Below are 19,465 nucleotides of genomic sequence, written 5' to 3'. Positions count from 1 at the left end.
GGCAGGTTTTTTTGAGTGGTTTTGTTAAAACATCTTGAAGTTGTCCAGGATAAAAAGCCATCTGACAGATCACTGAGTCCTGAGGTCAGGCTCCTCCCTTGCCCCATAGGAGCTTCCAGACCCTTCTCAGGTTACTGTTAGCAGTCCCACCATCAAGTCATCTCATCCCTTTAGAAGAGGCTGAGATAGCAAAGTCTGTGGCTTGAAAAGAAGGAAACCCCCATAAAACAACCAGCAACCCCCTTCAGGGATGCAAAGCCTAATCAGGGTTGAAGTGGAAAATGTATTCCCAAATGGACAGGCCCAGATTTGTCCCCATTCCAAAGGCCTGCCCTCCCTGCACAGCCGGCTCACTCCCCAGGCACTCACACACTGCCCAGCTTTCCCTGCAGCTGCTGCTGGGGCTCCAGCATGTGCCTCCAGCTCTGCTCCTCCATCTGGATCTCTCTAGCCCCACTTATCTTGTTGCCTGGACACCAGATTCTGGGGAATACAAAGTTCAGGGGGTCTCCCTTCCAGTGTTTCACTGGTGCATGTGGAGTCTCTGAAGCTCAGTTCTAGCAAGACGAGGTCTCTGTGTGCTGAGTTTTTCTGGAGTGAAAGGCAAAGCACCCCTGAACCTCCAGAGCTTTGCCTCACTAATTCATTTGGAAAGTCCTTAGGCTTTTTCCAGGCACTTGTCCAATCTTTTTTGGCTGGCTTCTTCTACTTCAATACAAGTTTTGCTTCTTTTTTGTTTGCAGTAGCCTGAATTTTTAATAGCTGTAGGGATGTCTCACAGAAGCCTTTATTTGGTTACGAGGAAGCCAAGCAATCAAACTGCTTGAAAACTGCTCAGCTCTTCATTTCTGTAGCAAAAAGTTCCCTCTGAGGGGCTGTTACCCTGCACTGAAGTCAGTCAGAATCTGTCATGAGCTTGTGACCAAGGTGACTTGAATCCCCTTGGGAGAGCACTGCAAACTGAGCAGTGCTTCCAAGGAAGGTCTCCAGTCCTGCAGAGCATCCACCTGGATTTACAACTGTGCTTTGCCAAGGGAAGCACCATGAGATAGAGCAGGAGAGCTCTCCAGCCACTGTCATTTAAACACTGTCCTTCTTCGACCATGTGCTGTGTGGGGCTGGCAGTTCTCAGGGTCACTGTCACTGCATTTGGTCAGTCTCCAAAAGGAAAGGGACACCAGCACGGGGAGGATCCCCAGGCTATGATGCTCTGGCCATGTATTCATAATCTTCCCACCTTCCTCTTCATTCCTTCTGGGATAACTGGGGGAATTCTGGGGCTGGGGGAAGATTTTGGCCTGTTCCAGCTTATGCCACATCTGCATGACCTTCAGGAAAGTGTCAGGAGTGCGGCCCTTGAGGGCGATGTCTGCAGCTTCAGGGTCTCTATATAACTCCTGGAAAAATGTGAGCAGGGACAATTGATCTCAGAGTTGCTCTTCTGTCCATGCTAAGTCCTCACTTCCCTCTCCAAAGAGGTATTTAAAGCCAGCTCCCAGGTATTAGTGAAGGCTGGGAGGGAGGTGGTGAGCTGGACAAGTTAAGTGCAGGTGAAAAATCACACAGTCCATCGACCAGCCTGATTTAGAAAAAGTGCCTATTTTTACTTCAGCTTTTCAGTAGGGATTTGGTCCCTCAAGACCTGCTTCCCAGGAACCCTCCCTTTAACAATCAGCTAATTAACAGCCTTGTTATCTGTCAGCTTTCCCCTGTGTTCTGCAACAGCTTCTGGGGGAGGGATGCAGCCAAAGAATGACAGCGTTTTCCACCCTCCTCGCCCCCACCCCGTGCTGGGCTTCCTGCCATCCCCAATTAAGCTCCAGTGCCTTGCCTTGCAGTTATCGTGGAAAGCAGGACCAAAGGGCCACCGAGAGTCACTGTTCCCTCCCTGCCTCTATTGCACTGACAGATGTCTGGCCTGGAAACAGCCCGGACCTGTCTCTGTCGGGGTTTTTCACTGCCCGGGGATTAAATCACTGCAGTTTTTAAGCCAAGTGAGAAAAAGACAATGCTGTGGATCGTCACCGGCGCTGACAGGAAGGAGTGTGGATTGGGATGTGCTTTCCTGGCCTCCTTCAGCGCGGAGAAACTTCTTTATTTAGATTTGTTCTTCCTAAGAAACTGCCTTTTCCTGTGGTGGAGGAGCACGTATGTAGGGAACACGTGGAGGTAGAAGCTGGTAGGTGACAGAGGGGACATCCCTGCTGGAATCCACGTTCTCTGCACAGCCCCTGCTTGTGGGATGCCCCAGAGCTGGTCAGAAAGAAGACAGAAGATGTAAGCTGAAGTGAAGCTGTTTTAGGATTATGGACATTTAATTCACTCCTTTTAGTTTCTGACCTTCAGCCCTTTCTGTCTTTCAGCACCAGGCTGAGGGAGTTGGAGTTATTCAGCCTGGAGAACAGAAAGCTCCAGGGAGACCTTAGAGCCCCTTCCAGTGCTTTGAGGGACTCCAAGAGAGCTGGAGAGGGACTTTGAACAAGTGCATGGAGCGACAGGACAAGGCTTTAAAGAGGGTTGAATTAGATTACATATTAGGAATTCTTCAGTGTGAGGCTGGTGAGACCCTGGGACAGGTTGCCCAGAGAAGCTGTGGCTGCCCCATCCCTGGAAGTGTTCAAGGACAGGTTGGATGGGACTTGGAGCAACCTGGTCTAGTGGAAGGTGTCCCTGCCCATGGCAGGGGGTGGAACTAGGTGATCTTTAGGATCCCCTCCAACCCATGATTCTGTGAATTCCCTGCAGGACTGTATGTAAACCCTCAGAAATCAGGGAAGGAAATCTGCTGAGAATAAAGGGTTGTTTGAGGTGTTCTGTGTCTTTTGCTTCTGCTGCTGTTTTTCAGACAGGCTTCTAGGGCCTGCCCAAACCCAGAGGAGCTTGAGAGTGAGAAGTGATTACTTCACTGTGCTGAGAGGAGTTTGCCAGTGGTAGGAGCTGGGAGTTAATGCAGTCTGGTCTTTGTTTTTGCTACCTGCTTATATCCAGGTATGTGATAACTGAAAATGGAGGAGTCTGGACTGTGTGTGGTGTAGCTCCCCCCTTGCTGCTGGGCGTGGTGCTCTGGGTTTGGATGCGTGGATATTTTGTCATCACCAGGTCATTCTTGATGCTGCCTTTCACCAGGATCTTGGAGAGAAAGCCCCCATGAACTCTCTCATGAACCCTGCTGTCATCACATCATGCCAAAATGATTGAAGGAGGATGGGTTTTCAAATCCTAAAGTGCCTGTTCCCAGTGACTTCAGTGGTGGTCCCATAGGAATGATGATGCTTTCTGTTACTGTCAGCAGTTTCTCACCTGGGTAAAGAAAGCCTAGGGAATTCCAATTCCAGACAGCACAATTCTGCTCCTTCTTCATTGGGAATCTACCTTAAATGAGGGCTTCTATTGAACCTTTTCCATAGTTTCTTATACAGGATGTGTTTGCTGCACGTGTACATCAAAGAATACATTTTGAGCATCTTTTTGATTCTTTTTTTTCTGACAGTTCATCTCTTAATGCAGGACTTGCTGTTATTTCTCCTTGTGCTTCTTGCTTATGACAGCTTTGCCTTCCATTCTTCATCAAACGGTTCAGCACCCCCAAGAATCACAGAATATCCTGAGCTGGAGGTGACCCACAAGGATCATTGACTCCAACTTCTGGCCCTGCCCAGGACAACACCAAAAATCACACCACGTGTCTGAGGGCATTGTCCAAACACTTCTTGAACTTGGAAAGCAAGGAAATAATGGGGATTCTGAGAAAAAATAAGAAATCCTGATGGTGATTAAACTCACCTGCTCTCTGATCAATGGGATGGCACACACAGGAAAGACTTCACTTGATGGTTCCAGCATGGAGAACTGGGCCTTTCTGCCCTTTTCTCTATGGGGTAGAGAAGAATATAGTGGTTAACAGAAACATACCCAGGCTCACTCCTCCTGTTGGCCAAGTGGTAGCTGGGTTTTAGCACAGCTTTGCTTGTCCTGTGCCTGTGTTATCTGCTTACAGAGCGCAATCAGCTTATGAAAGCTGAGCTGGTTGTGCTGACGCAAGGTCTGTGCAGCTCCGACCTGCTGGAAGTGGTTGGGGCCTCAGAAATCAGTGAACCTGGGAACCATGGGGTGTTGAAACTGCCAAAGAGCTTTTGGCACTGGGGAACAGAGAAGGCACTATTTCCTTTGCTGGAAGCCTTCGTTTCATGTCGGGCGTTGGGCTCCACCTTTCTTGAGTGGGAGTCTCCTTGGAAGGGCTGTGTCCCAGCCAGTGTCTGCATTTCTTTTCTGTCTTCACCAGTTCCACTCACTTTTCTTGTAATTATTCTCTGGTTTTGTAGTTTATTTCCGCCTTTTTTTTTTTCACTCTTTCACTTATTTTCTTCTTCAGTTTCTTCCTCATCTCTTACCTTATCAACTCATCTTCCTCCATTCACTCACAGACCTGCTCTTTCTCACTCCTACCACTGCTGTGCAGTTTTCCTCACCACCTCCCTTTCCTCATCATCCCTCTATTTTGCCTCCTCAAATTCGCTTTATTCCTAAAACCCAAGAGGAAAATCAGGCTCCCGGGGAGAATCAGAGTGGAAGGAACCTAAAACACGGTGGATTAGCCCTATCAGCAGGGAATGGGAAACTCTGGGAGCCCTTGAAGGCAAGGCTGCCACAGTTCTGCCAGCTTCCTGCCAGATGTTTACTGTTGGGTTCAACTTCTCAGCACGTCCAAATAATCTGTCTCCAAAAAAGGTGTAATCAAGCCATCTTTGGCAGGAAAAACTCGCCAAGCAGGGATGTCATCTCTCCTGGTAAGAGCACTGTGCACCCTGTGGCGTGATGTAAATGGACACATTCTGGACAAACAACTTGTTAATGGGATGAGTTGCACTTCTGAGAGGCATCTTTTGAAAGCTTTCCTGTGTTGAAAGATTCCTTGGAGTTTTTCCATGGAAATGAAGGGCCGTGACACAACTGCAGGCTCTTCTGGCAACGTTAGGCAGAAGTACAGGTTACTCCAGGCAGCCACAAGCAGAGGGCTGAGGTGGATGGTGTTTTCTTGCTTTTTGAGTGGAAAACTGGGGTTAAAAAATTGTCAGGAATATCTTCTTCAAAAAAGAATGATTTGTTACAATGGGTTTTTCTTTGTGAGTCTTCCTCAGGCTGGCTCCTGGTGGGGGGCTCTAGAGGTGTCACTGTTTTCCACGGATCTATACCTGTCTTGTGCTCAACAAATTAAACATGTGCACACAGAATTCCCTTGCTGTGCTGGTGGATTCCTGTTTTTCATGGAAAAATACAAAAATAACTATGGAACTGAGTTCCCCCACTCTGGTGGATTCCCTCTGAATAACGGAGAAGGTGGAAGGGCTGGTGCCAGGTTAGAGCAGCCTGGGATTGCACCTGAGACACGGAGATGGGAGAAGATGTGAGGAAGCCCGTGGGTTCTGCTGGCAGGAGAAGGTGATCTGACTGCGCTGGGTTGGGATGGAGGATAAAGCTTCCTGCTCGGGGCATGGGTTCTACTGGGAATCATGTTGTCCATCCTTCTGTCCTGTCTCTGGCAGGTCTATAACCTGACTCAGGAGTTCTTCCAACGAGGTAAACCAGTCAATGCCGAGAGCCAGAACAGTGTGGGCGTCTTCACGCGGGACGTCGTGCGCAAACGCGTCAAGGCCGACCCGGATGACACGGAGGCCGTCAAGAGGCTGAAACTGGCCATGATCCAGCAGTACCTGAAGGTATGTGTGCATGCCACTGGGGTTATTTTTTTGGTTTTAACTACGGTCAGACAAATCCTGAACCTCGGGACCTGGCAGAGCCTTGCCCAGCACTGGGGAATTGCTTTCTGTGTTTGTATTGACAGCTTTTCCTCCTGAGGCAGATCCAGAGACAATGGGCTGAAAGAAACAATGCCTTTACTCCTTTTTTTTCACCTTAAACTCCAAGCTTTCTAATTAGAAGTGGCTTTCTTAGGCCCTGTTAAACTTTCTGATGTGATTTAATGTTCTTTTACCACCTGAAGCTACTTTATTGTCAGGGTCTTTTAGCAGTGTCTTGTCTTGTGCCTTACACATGATTGTGCTTGAGTGTTTTTTACCTCTGTCCATATCTCAGAGACCAGAAGAAATGTAATCTTGATACTAGTAATTTGCTGGAGAAGTCCCCAGAAAGCATTTTGAAGGTAAAGCAATAAAATCCAAGGTAGACTGTATAAACTCATGTCCTAATCACCTTTCCTTATGGCTTTCCTAGTTCTTTTTAGCTCCTTGATGCCTTGGCTAAAAGACTTCTCTGTGGGATGAGGACTTAACGCTGCATCAAGCAGCACTCCATAAATACAGTGTAACAACCATTTCTGTTTCAATTAGAATGACCTAAAATCTCCTGAAATGAGGCAGGGGAGGCAGGCAGCACTTTGTCATGTGGGGAAGTGTATGGAGTTCACCATTTACAGTGGGAACCCAAAGGAAATAGAAATAAAGATGTAAAGAGTCTCACAGGAGGTTTGTGATAAAGCTGAAGTTTGAAGCCTGGTGTCCTGAGCCTGATATCTCAGTGTCCCAACCCAAAAACTTGTGTCACAGGGTGTCTCCACAGTTGCCATGTGAAGTTATTTATTGTGTTATCCAGGCAAGATCATCCATGCAGAGAGGGTTAGTCATCTGATACAGCTCTTGTTTGCCTGGTGGTTTCTTCTGTGGTTGCTACAGGTTGCCAGAGACTTTTCTGCAAGTCTTGCAAATCCCTTCTCATGTGTAAATACCTGAGAACAACAAAGCTTCTCATACTTAAGACTATCAGATGAGAAAGTGGGGATTAACCGGTCTCAGGCAAAGTATAGTCTTGGTAGTTGCTTGTTTTTCCCTCCGGCGTTTTGGCTTCATGGTTGAAAGACTCAAACAGCCATCACTGTTTAACTTCACAACGTGGAGTGTCCTGTTGGGGCATCCAGGCAGGATGAGCATCCTGTTGTGTGCCCTGGGGTGCAGGTTTGTGTTGTGGGTCAGCAGAACTGACCCTGGGGATGTGTTGGGAAGTTCTCACTCAGCCAGCAGGTGGGGTGGAACCACAGCACATTCTGAGGATGGGTCTTCACTCAGTCTCCACAGGAGTCATTGAGCAATGACCAGGATGGGAAAACCACCTGTTTGTCCCTGCAGTCACAGGAGCAGCCTGTGAACTACTTGGTACGACCTTGACTCGTTCGCTTGACACCTTATCCCAACACAGAGATTCTGCCCTGCACCAGGACGCTCCACAGGGAGAGGGTCTAGGCTCATCAGGCTTCTAAACATAGTCATTAAATTCTGGAAAGGCCTGGAAAATGGGTCAAAGGGTGAGGCAAGGAATTGTAATGTTCCTTTTGCCTAAAATGCTTAAAGAATTATAGTGTGTGAGTGATTGTGACTCCGGTGAAGATTTTAAGATCACTGTGTCCCGTGCATCAGGATTATCATTACAAGCTTATCACAAGACAGCCCAAACATCCTGCCTTTGTTCCAGGGATTGTTGGAAGCTACGGCTATGCCTAATACTCCTACACACATTAACCAACAGGTTAATGAATCTAAAGCTTTGGTAATCACATCAAGGGAATCAAACACACGTGTCTTACATCTTGGCATTTCCCTTTCCCGTCTCCTTCGGTTCCTTCTGTGCTGGGTGCTCTCACTTCCAGCAGATTGTTAGTTTGCTGATTGCTGACTGTTTGACAGCACGCTGAAAGCTGCAGACAGCAGAAGGAGCTGCCAAAAGATTTTCATGGCTCCTTATGGGAACATCTATTAACATTGGAACGAGCATCTGATTAACGCAGCTCCGGCTTCTGCTGTAGGAGCACCAAGAGGCCGATCCCTGGCCAGTGGAGTGGGTTTTAAAGGATAGAAAAGAGTCAGAACTGTAACCCACAATTGTCCAGAAGCAAAGACATCATGGAATCACAGAATCCCAGCATGGTTTGGGTTGGAAGGGACCTTAAAGAACATCTAGTTACAACCTCCCTGCCATGGGCAGAAATGGCTTCCACCAGACCAGGTTATTCCGTGCCCTGTCCAACCTGGCCTTGAACACTTCCAGGGATGGGGCAGCCACAGCTTCTCTGCACAGCCTGCCCCAGGGCCTCCCCACCCTCACAGTCAAGAATTTCTTCCTGATATCTAATTCAACCCTCTTTCAGTTTAAAGCCATCACTCCTTGTCCTGTCCCTCCGTGCCCGTGTCCGAAGTCCCTCTCCAGTCTCTCTTTAGGCACTGGAAGGTGATTTAAGTTCTCCCCAAAGTCTTCTCTTCTCCAGGCTGAACGCTCCCAACTCTCTCAGCCTGTCTCCAGAGCAGAGGGGCTCTAACCTTCTGGTCTCTGACCTCTGGATGATGCAACTGTGGCAGTGCAACCCAAGCTCGTTACCATGACAAAATGGTTTCTCTGGTTGCAAGGAAGGCTAAGGAGTGATTGTTGTCAGATCCTGTGGCCAAGCACTTCTTTACTAGCAAAAATAACGTGGTTTCGGAGTGCCATTCAGGACTCCCATCCTGTGCAGCTCCTCTGTGCCCTTGAAACGTTGTGCTGTGGCAAAAGGAGTTGCTCTGTGGCAATGTTGCTTTTGTGTTGCTTTCCCTTAGGTAGAGAGTTGTGAGAGCAGCTCCCACAGCATGGATGAAGTCTCGCTGAGTGAATTTGGGGAATGGACCGAGATCCCTGGGGCTCATCATGTCATTCCTTGTGGTTTCATTAAAATTGTGGAGATTTTGGCCCGCTCCATTCCCAAGTCTGTCATTCAGCTCCGCAAGCCGGTCAAGTGCATCCACTGGAACCAGTCGGTCAGCAAGGAGATTGAGAGGGTGGCTGACCACAACAGTGACCTCCCTGAGGAGAACAAGAGCTCTGATGTCTTCGTGGAGTGCGAGGACTGTGAGTTCATCCCAGCTGACCACGTCATCGTGACCGTGTCGCTGGGAGTCTTGAAGAAACGCCACGAGAGCCTGTTCCACCCCCGCCTGCCCGAGGACAAGGTGATGGCCATTGAGAAGCTCGGGATCAATACGACTGACAAGATTTTCCTGGAGTTCGAAGAGCCTTTCTGGAGCTCTGAATGCAACAGCATCCAGTTTGTCTGGGAGGATGAGGCAGAGAGCGAGAGCTTGACTTACCCCGAGGAGCTGTGGTACAAGAAGATCTGCAGCTTTGACGTGCTGTACCCACCGGAGAGGTACGGCCACGTCCTCAGTGGCTGGATCTGTGGAGAAGAGGCTTTGATTATGGAGAAGTGTGATGATGAAACTGTGGCAGAAACCTGCACCGAAATGCTACGTAAATTTACAGGTCAGCCGTGCTCTGGTGGGAGAGGGAGCGTGGGGCTGGGGTGTTGGATAACCACGAGGAAGGAAATGCTTTAAAGTCATTTTTAGTTCTTTGGCATTTTATGTCCCTTTGAACGTGCGTGTGCTCCCTGCACAGCTCCTGCTTGGGTGTGCCTGAGAGCTATTTATATACAGGGGGGCTGATAACCAGCTCAGGATGTGGTGGGCAGAAGTGCTTGAGGATTCCACATCCTCTGCTTTATTTAATCACAAATAACTCTTCACACAAATAACTCTCCAGCAGCTGAAGCTGTCAGACTTGGTACCTCTGAGGACTGGTCTCAGCTGTGGAAAACAGCAGGGCTCTTTCAGAAGTTGAACCAGTTTAGATCAGCTGAGATGTGGTTGAATCACATCCCTGACTTCCATTCAATATCAGCTCTGTGGAAATCTCATCAGCCTAAATTTCAAACAATCCGTTGATCCTGAGAGCTCCCCTTTTCTGGGTGCATCACTTAAACCTTCCTGGACTTCACAGATTTCGTGTTTATTGAACACACATCACATTAAGGGCAGCAGTTGGAGTTATTGTTATACTGAGAAAATCCAAGATGAAATTGCTAAAACTAGTAATACTGCAGAGGTCTTAGAGATCCTCTGAGGGCTGAAAGAAATAGAGATGGACTTATTAGCAGCTTTGAAATAAGGATTTTGAATTTATACATGATTACAAGAGCAGCATCCTCCACAGTTAGATGTGGTTTGTACTCTTCAGGTGGTGCATCCTGTGATTAAATGATTTATATTTTTCTGCCAGCTTGTGTTAGCCAAATCTGAACACCCAGTGGGTTTCCAGCCTTACCACTTTCCATGGACCTCCAACTAACTGGAGAAATGTGCTTCCACAAGTGTAGCTTTCCCCTGTCCTTACAGACCATTTGCTACCAACAGTATGGAGATCTAGAAAAATCATAGAATTACAGAATGTGCTGAGTTGGAAGGGACCCATCAGGATCATCCAGCCCAACTCCTGGCCCTGCACAGGACACCCCAAGAATCCCCCTATGTCCTGAGAGTGTTGTCCAAATGCTCCTTGAGCTCTGTCAGCCTTGGTGCTGTGACCACTGCCCTGGGGAGCCTGTTCAGTGCTCAAACACCCTCCGGGGGAAGAACCTTTTTCCTGAAAGGGCCCTGGAATCTGAGAACTGTCTGCATAACTGGCCACTGCCAAAAGAGGTTTTAGATTTTACCACTCTCTCCAGAAATCCTGAGTTTGGATTCAGAGCCTCTAATGCAATGCTCAGACCTGCCCCCTGTTTCAGCTGGAGCTGTTTGTGTTTGGGTGTTGGGTGTCCCTACGCTCCGTGTCACGTCAGTTCCTACGTACCTTTCTTCCCTCTGACCTCAGCAGGCCACTGCAGCTCTAGGCAGGCATAGCAGGAGGCTCTTCTTTCTCAGGCCAAGTTGTTCCAGTGCTGACGTCTCCCAGAGTGTACAAACAACCCTGTTTGTTGCAGCGTTTCTTGTTTCAAATTTTTTTTAATTTTTTTTTTTTTTTTTTTACAAAACACCTCAATTCATCAGTGGGAGTTTGGCTCTCGGGGTCTTTCTCAGTTTGGCACATGGGAATATTCTCTCCCTCTTCTCTCTGGGCTCGTTCAGTGTTATTGTTTGCGTGTGTTGGATGTTCCTCTCTTCCTCCCAGGATGGAAATATGTTGGCTCTGGGTCCTTGGGTATGTGCTGCAGTTGCTGTTCCAGCTGATGCTGCACCTGGTCGCTGTCCATCAGATTCCTCAGCAGGGTGAGCTCTGTCTCAGCCCCCTGCTAATCCCGGGATATTTATCCCTGGAGAATTTCAGACTGAATTTACCGGGCCTTGCCCTACACGGAGCATTTTGTGCATCAGCTGAGAGGTGGCCTTGCTGCTGTTCAAAACAGAAGAAGACCTGTTATTGGAGCACCCATTACACAGCATGAGCTGTTCCACTTTCTGCCCCAGAAAAACTTGTTAGTTCGTAGAAAACCTTTTCACAGGTCTTTGCAGGACTGCCTGGCTGAGGGAGCTGGGTTTGTCCTGTTGCCCTTGTTCCCGTTTTCCCTAGCAGGTTCACAGAAGGAGCAGTACCTCAGGGCTGATCTGGGCCAGGTGCCAGGCTGGCTGAAATAACAGAAGTGTGCTCAGCTCTCCGTGCACCTCCTGCCTTCTCTGCTGATCTGTTCCACTGGGAGTGGGAGAGGGAGCTGGACCAGCAGCCTGCTGTCTGTGATGCACCTGTAGTCACTTCTGAACACGGCTGAACTCCTCTGGTCCAACTCACACCACCAAACTCAGCTTTTAAACCTTTCCCACCACTCAAGTTCACATAAGTCAGTTAACCAAGTTAGGTAACTAGTCCTACCAGGATCCTAAGCTCAGTGGAAAGCCTGGATCTTCCGTAAGGCAGCTCAGATCTTCCACACCTCACTTGGTGCTCTGTGACATCTTCTGAAGCAGCTTTTCTCTACTGAGTATAGAGGGAGCCTTATATTCAGTAATGAAAGTAGACAGTTTGAGCCTTTTAATGTTCACTTTGCCTTTTGTGCCTTTCATGTCCTGGGTATGAAATCCCCCACACTCTTACTTCTTATTCTTCAAAGAAAGAATTGATGCATTACCAGGTGGGTTCCCATCTTCTGCTGTGTTTTCCCAGTCTGTTGACCGTGGTGGCCTTTCCTTTGGCTTCAGAGTTTGTTATGCCAGTCCTAAGTTAAATCTGTTCTTTTAGACTCACACTGAGAATCCCTCTCTGTGAATTGACCTTAAATTTCACTTGCAGGCTGCAGATTATCTGGCTTTGCTGTGAAAAGCCCTGAGGATTGTTCTGACCTAAGAACCATCGACAATTACTGCTTTTCACAACTGGATCTGATTAAATGGAATACCTCAGAGCAATTAGGAGTCTTGCTCTGCTGTCTTTGTTGGCTGAGCTCCAAGAGTTAGAAGCCAGAGGCAGTAGCTGCAGGCCTCAATCACTGGAGCCTGTCAGGCTGTGGATGGAGATGCCCTGAGTTGTCCTCTCTGAGCTCCAGCTATTTATCTAGAGGGGAACAGATCTCTTTTAGGTTCTGCTTCACATCTCCCAGCCCCATGTGGGTGTCTGGGGTACCACGATGTCTCTCTGGTGGTTGTAGTTCCTATTGTGTGAGTAGTACCACAGATCTCCCTTGATGGGATCTTAGATCCCTGCTCTCAGGGGTGTCTTAATCTGGATCTGTGAGTTGATTTTAATAAATCTCTGTAGTCACACCTCCCAGGAGCTGAATAAAAATGGGATTGTGTGAGGCATCTGGATTTGTCTTCCGCAGCTGCACAAGTGGAAATCTGTGGCAGAAAAGTGTGTGCCCTCCTACTTCAGTGAAGGCCAAGATCCCTTTTTTAGCCATTTTATCTCTCTTTGGACAGTGAAAACTGAGAAGTTTCCACATCTGTGTTGTTACTTTTATCTGTAGGCAAAGGCATGTACGTGTTTACTCTATTTAAGAGCAGATTAAGTCCAATTAAATATGTTCCCTGAAGGAGTGTGGCTCCCAGTCTCTGTAGTTTTTGTCTTGCAAACAATGGTTCAGGATCAGAGCTCATGTTACATGTTTCAACCAAGATCCTCCTCTATTCCTGCAGCAGAAGTGCACGTCTCCTGATCTTGCTCTTAGAAGCAGTTGCTGACATTAAAAGGTGCAGAAATGCAGAATGCAGGGGTACAGTGGTTGCACAGTGGGCTCATGGGTCTTGCTAACGTGGTTTGATGTCCTGGAGAACCTGGAAGGAGCTCATGAGAGCTGGTGCCTCTGCAGCACAGCCGGGGAGGGAGACTGGCTTCGGTTTTGGGAGCTGGTACAGCTGTGTTTTGGTGTGCCCAGGCTCCTTCCCCTGCTCCACACTGACAGCTGGCTCAGACATCCCTCCCTGAAGCTCTGCCACCTGCCCGAGGCCACACACTTCACGTGTCTGTGCCGCAGTCTCCCTTGAGATGGAGTTGCTACGTGAGGAGCAATTCCCTGTGGGAAGGCTGGTGTTTGCCTGTGTGAGGTCATCCCTGGGAAACACTGCAGAAGGACAAAGCTGGTGCTTTTGCCAGTCTGAGGATTGCTCTGTTCAACATGAAGGCCAGCAACTGCTGGGTTTGTGTCACTGGGCTGGTGGCCCTACAAGCCCTTTTGTGAACAAATTTCAGCCGTTTCACAGACCTGTGGCCTTACCTGCAGGCTGACAAACCCTCATCTCATGAGGGTGCTCCTCATGTTAATCATGGTTTTATCAACATCTTGTTGACTCTTCTGGGTACCTGGACATGGAAACACACACCAGCTACAGAAGAGGCACCCCCAGCCCTCTGCAGAGACTCCTTTGATTTGAAAATCCATCATTGCTTGTTGTTGTGCAGTGCAGGGTGATGGGTGGCCCTGCTTGGGGGTCTGTTGTCTGACGGCTTCCATGATGTGCTCTCCTGGGCTTTCCCACAGCCCTCAAAAATAAAACACCATGATTTGTTTCCTTGACACATCTGAGAGCTCCCTGTTCTCAGACTCCCTTGGGCTTTCCACTTCCAGGCATTCCTGCTTTGAAGAGTCTTGGAGGAGCATATTTTAGAGGCTTTGTTATGCGAAGCTGTTGCTCCTGAAACAACATTGGTTTGTAGGATGTGTTTTGTTTGTGGCCTGTATTTATTTGCTAGTCTGGGACATATTTTGATCTGGGGGCTGGTGGTTAGAAAGTGTTCACAGTGTACTCTGGGCAGGCCATCCAAGGGCTTCTGCTCTGTTCCAGCCCTGTATTCCATAACTCTGGTTGACACACAATATTCCTGCAAGCAGCAGCTGAACCAGGGAAGTAACCTGCTCCTGATTTCAGGGAATTGAAGGCACAGCTAAATAACAGTTTAGCAGAACTAAATAGTGTAGGGCCTAACTAGTCTTTACAGTTGGATGTCTCCCTCTTTAAGCTGTGATGAAGAAAGTGGGGGAATTTGGGTTGTCTCAGAGCAGGCTGAACCTGTTGAGTTGTCACAGAGTCAGAGTCTGAAGCAGGCAGAGGATCTGTGTGAGATGCAGACATGTCTCCAAACCCTTCCTTCCTGAGACAGTCTCTTACAATCACAGAATGGTTTATGTTGGAAAAACCCTTTAAGACCTTTAAGTCCAACTGTTCCTCCAGAACTGCCAAGGGCAGCACTAACCCATGTCCCCAAGTGCCACCTCCACATGGCTTTTAAATCCCTCCAGAGATGGGGACTCCACCACTGCCTCAAAGTTGCCTCAAGGGTGGATCTTGGCTCCCGCAGAGAGAATTTCTCTTCATTGGAATTCTTCATGTCCCATCTCCCCATTCCTTTCCTGCCAAGCCAGATATGATCATGGGACTCCAACAGAATGGGTGACACTGAGATGGCCCCAAACCAGCCTAGCAAGGGGTCTCCCTATTTATACCTGGCTCTCTCTATTTGTACCTGGGCCTCTTCTGCCACCAGCTGGTGCTCGGCTGCCTTGGCTGCAGTCCTGGATCCCGTGTGCTCCTGTGCTCTTTGGGATGGGAGCAGTGGCTGATGATCACTGTTGCACTCCAGTGCCCCTCATCTAGAGGTCCTGAAAATCCTACAGCAATCTAGAAATCATCCTACTTCCAGCCTCAAAAGTCTTCTTTCCATGCTGTGTGTGTTCCACAAAATGGGTCTGTTGGAATTTAAGTTTATTGTGGGGGGGGGCAACTGGGTTGCATTTGGAATGAGTAATGCAGGTTTTGAGAACTTTCTGACAGGTTTTTCTGTGCCCCCACATAATGAAGATTTGCCTTCTAGCATCCTTACCCACTTCTCTTTGGAGGTACATCTCTCTCTCAAGACCACCTAAAAACCCAATTCAGACTAGGCACCCAGTTAAATACCTAAAATTTGGTGAGATCAATCATGTGCTTCATCACAAGCAGTCTCCCCACCACAAATGAGAGCAGGAGATGCTCTGTATTTTCAGCTAGACCATGTCCAGGGTTCACTGAAGCTCCCCAGTCTTTCAGGAATGTAGACATTTTAATGATCTTTCCCAAAATGAACCACAGAATCATTTAGGTTTGAAAAGACCTCCACAGTCATCGAGTCCAACCTTTGACCAACCATCACCTTGTCAGCCAAACTACAGCACTGAGTGTCATGTCCAGTCGATTCTTGAACACCTTCAGGGATAGGGACTCCACCACCTCCCTGGAAAGCGGAAAAGCTGAGATTAAAAGGGATGATGTTTCTGTTATACAGATAGTTAGAACTCAGTAAGAGAAGAGAGATCTGGTTTGGGGGCTCTTCCCTGTAACCTGCAGGCTCTGTTAGGATGGATGTCCAATAAATCAGACCGAATTTATCAGACCACACCTTGCACACTTGCACACAGCCTCACTTTCTCTCTTCCGCTTTCGCCCCCAGGGAATCCAAACATTCCGAAACCTCGCCGGATCCTGCGGTCCTCCTGGGGCAGCAACCCCCACTTCCGTGGATCCTACTCCTACACCCAGGTTGGGTCTAGTGGGGCCGACGTGGAGAAACTCGCTAAACCACTGCCTTACGCCGAGAGCTCCAAAACTCCTGTAAGTGTGGCCCAAACTGGGGCCGTGGCAGCAAAACTGATGTGATTTTTACTGGGAAGTGAGTTTTCTGGGAGGGAGTTGAAAAACACAGTCCCTGGCTGGGCTTTCCAGTAGTGTGTGTTCCTGTTTTTTAAGCTGTACATACCCCCTTTGAACGAATGGCGTCTGTGGGATTTTATCCCTTTAACGTTTGGAATGCCGGCATTCCCGCCTTCTCTCCCTGAGTTTATCAAGAGCTGCTCATCCATGTGGCTTTTGGAATTGTGATCTCTGTGTTTTATGGCCATTAGCCTTATTGTCCAGTTCAGAATTCCTTAAAAAAGCACGAGTTAACCTGTTTTAAAGCTTGTTCTTAAACACATGCCCCTGCTGGTGTCTTAGGTCTGAATGTGTCAGAGGTGCATATTAGGAAATCTCTCTTGTGTTGGCAGTGCAGGCTGAGGGAGGCCCAGTCCTTGGCAGGGGAGGATGGATTTTCTCCTCAGACAGTGCCTTTGCTTTCTGAATATAGCAAGGAGCACACATGGAGATGGTTACCACAGCTCAGCTGACGAGCAGGAACACATTTAGCCAAATTCACCCCATCATTCAGGGTTACGTGTCCAAATCCAAAGACAAAGGCTGATGGAAATGCAGCCTTCCGAGCAGTTGCCCAGTCTGTTCCCTGCACCAGAGCAGATATAATTTTATTCAGTGCAGAATTCTACTTAAAAAAAAGCAGCAGGAGCTTTAGGAATCCTTCTGTGTAGTTCCCAGGGAAGAGAGGTACCTGAAACTTCTGCCTTGGAGCTGAGTTGGAATTGTAGCAAGTGTTGGTGTAAGAGATACAACACCGTGTCTCACTCTCTGGGTTTTGAGACGTGACTGTTTTTTCCTTCTGAAGTTGCTGCCCAGAAGAAAAATTACCTTAATGCCTAAAAGGCTGAGGTATAATTTAGGGGAGCAAAGGGAGGAGATGGTATGGAAAAGGTGCAGGTTTGATTAAGGTTCCTGGAACTGGGACCTGTCCTTGTGGAACACCATGTTGGAATTTGGAGTGCCAACATTCCAAAACAGATGTCAACCCATGGGGATGCCCCATCCCAGGTTGGAGCAACCTGGTCTAATGGAAGGTGTCCCTGCCCATGGCAGGGGGTGAGGAACGAGATGAGCTTTAATGTCCTTCCCAACCCAAACCACGATTCCACGTGGGAGGGCACAGGGAGGTTTGTCTCCTTTTAGCCTCGCATCTGCTTTCCAGTGAGTTCTGCTGAGCTGTGCCACTTTTCCCGTCCTCTGCAGCCGATGCAGGTGATGTTTTCGGGGGAGGCCACTCACAGGAAGTATTATTCCACGACCCACGGTGCTGTGCTGTCTGGGCAGAGAGAGGCTGCTCGTCTCATTGAGATGTACCAGGACCTCCTGCAGTGCCGGACCTGAAAGAGCCCTGCCCGTGACCACCACACCTCCCAGACCCTCCTGCAGGTGTGTGGAGGGGCTCTTTTTTTAATTCAGTTCACAGTAGAACAGCCTTTATCTTTTCTATTAAAAAATAAAACCCCCTAATTGTTAAAAATGTTAGTCATCAATAGCTTCATTTCCATGTGCTGTATTGTTAACAGGGGAAGGGTGCTCCTTTGGTCTGGTAAACCGTTTCTTTGTCATTTTAATTCTAATTTCACTTTTGGTGCCTATCATATGTTTTTTTTTCTCTGTTTCTCTTTCTGTATTGTAAGTGCCTTCTATACTAAAATAAATGTTGTAATAAAAAGACTGGGTGCTGTGGTACTTCCTGGATGCTTCGTTTGGTAACTTTAAAATCTTTTATTCAATGTTACAGAAGCAGGGGTTTTCTCTCTTCCTACAGATTTTGGTGTAGGATAATCTTGAGATAGATGTGGATACTCAATGTACTGATTGATCTCAACTAATCCTGCAAAGAATTGCACTGCAAAGGCACAGCTTATTTGCCTTGTCCAGATTAACACAGGGACCACTCTGTGTCACATATTTAACTCTGTCACCTCTCTGTGGGCATTTGTGCTTCAGGAAATCTGCTGATAATTCCATGGGGGAATTTGCCTTTCTTCTGTCCCTCCATCCCTTGTCCCCAGTCCCTCTCCAGCTCTCCTGGAGCCCCTTTAGGCCCTGCCAGGGGCTCTCAGCTCTCCTTGGAGCCTTCTCTTCTCCAGGGGAACCCCCCCAGCTCTCCCAGCCTGGTTCCAGAGCAGAGGGGCTCCAGCCCTGGCAGCATCTCCAGGGCCTCCTCTGGACTCTCTCCAGCAGCTCCACATCCTTGTGCTGTTGTTCCCAGGGCTGGAGGCAGCTCTGCAGGGGGGTCTCACCTGAGACAGGGGCAGAGGGGCAGAATCCCCCCCTGCCCTGCTGCCCACGCTGGGGGATCAACCAGGGCATGGGAGATTCTGGAATAGGAGAGCACATTCTCTGAGAGGCGATGGCACCCCGGAACTCAGACACACAGTGTCACCATGTCCTTTCCTTTGTGCTCAGCTTGGGCCCAGCTGTGTGTAAATATCTCGGTTCATCAACAAGATGAACAAGCCAGTGCTGCTGAACCACAAGGAGGCCAAACAGCAGTGCCAAGGATCAGGAATGTCTGACCAGGTTTGTTCAGGAGCCTGCCAGCTCCTCCTGGTGGGATCAGGACAGCAGCTCTGACAGTGATGCCTCTCGTGGTGACTGAGTAGAACTGCTTGGAAATACATTCAAAAGCGATTAAAAATGTCCACAAGCAAAACTGGTGAAAGAGGGGGGGTTATCAAGAATAATCTTTGAAAATGAACTTGGGGTGAATGGATAAAGATGCTGCAACAAGCCTGTCCTGATGTGGACCATGTAAACCTTTGGGAAGGCATCCAGGATCCAACCTTCCTTAGGCTGAAAACAGGTTAGAAAGACATCACGTAAATGGTGTTTGTGGGGAAGAATCTCTCAGAACTGGGGTTTTCGTTAGGGCAGAGCTGACAGGACTGGTCAGTGTGGTCACAGCCCCAACCCTGCCAGGTTTGGACAACACTGTCAGACACCTGGAGGGATTCTTGGGGTTGTCCTGCGCAGGGCCAGAGTGGGACTTGATGTTGTTGGGACCTCGTGAAAGTTGCCATCTGGAATGAGAAAAGCCTTTTTTTTTTTTTTTTTAAATTCCTTAGAGAGAGAGAAATCCTGCTCTTCTTCAAAGTCCAGCGCACACAGTGCAGCCATCAGCACAGTTTAAAAATGTCTAAACAGTTTCCAAAAATAAAAAAAAAAAAAAAGTTTTCAGGATGAAGGCTTGGGGTGTGCAGCTGCTGCCTTATCTCCCCACATTCCATTTCTCCATCTGTCTGGCTGCTGGCCAGGGCGCCCTGTGAGGAGTGAGGGATGTGCCTGGTTTGGCATCTGCTGCCCCATGTGAAGCGTGTGTACACTCTGTGTGTGTGTGGGGTGGGAGTCATGCTGATAAACGAGTTACAGAGAGGAGGAGAAGGGGCAGAGAAGAGAGGGAAGAATCCCTCTCCAGTGGATGAGTCAGTGCATCCCAAGATAGATGTCTGCAGAGGAGGCACCAACTTTGACTGACTCCAGCCTCAGCTGGGCTGTGC

The 19,465-nt window shown here is 48.4% G+C and overlaps 1 protein-coding gene across 3 annotated transcripts in view; it reads left to right on the top strand.

Moving 5' to 3' along the window:
- SMOX (spermine oxidase) overlaps window positions 1–17,651 on the top strand; it is a 51,435-nt gene extending 33,784 nt beyond the window's left edge. For all 3 annotated transcript variants that reach the window (XM_051798215.1, XM_051798216.1, XM_051798217.1), the window contains exons 4-7: window positions 5,544–5,717; window positions 8,598–9,297; window positions 15,724–15,884; window positions 17,166–17,651. In XM_051798215.1, coding sequence (XP_051654175.1) covers window positions 5,544–5,717; window positions 8,598–9,297; window positions 15,724–15,884; window positions 17,166–17,303 — 1,173 coding nt within the window. In that variant the 3' untranslated portion in view covers window positions 17,304–17,651. The remainder of the gene's footprint in view (window positions 1–5,543; window positions 5,718–8,597; window positions 9,298–15,723; window positions 15,885–17,165) is intronic.
- Window positions 17,652–19,465: the final 1,814 nt, after the last annotated feature.

The sequence above is a fragment of the Manacus candei genome, unplaced genomic scaffold, assembly GCF_025592945.1.
Source record: "Manacus candei isolate 608988 ecotype Guabito, Panama unplaced genomic scaffold, ASM2559294v1 h1tg000048l, whole genome shotgun sequence".
Taxonomy (NCBI): domain Eukaryota; kingdom Metazoa; phylum Chordata; class Aves; order Passeriformes; family Pipridae; genus Manacus; species Manacus candei.
The sequence above is the reverse complement of the archived record's forward strand: the minus strand, read 5'-3'. Positions and strand labels throughout refer to the sequence as shown.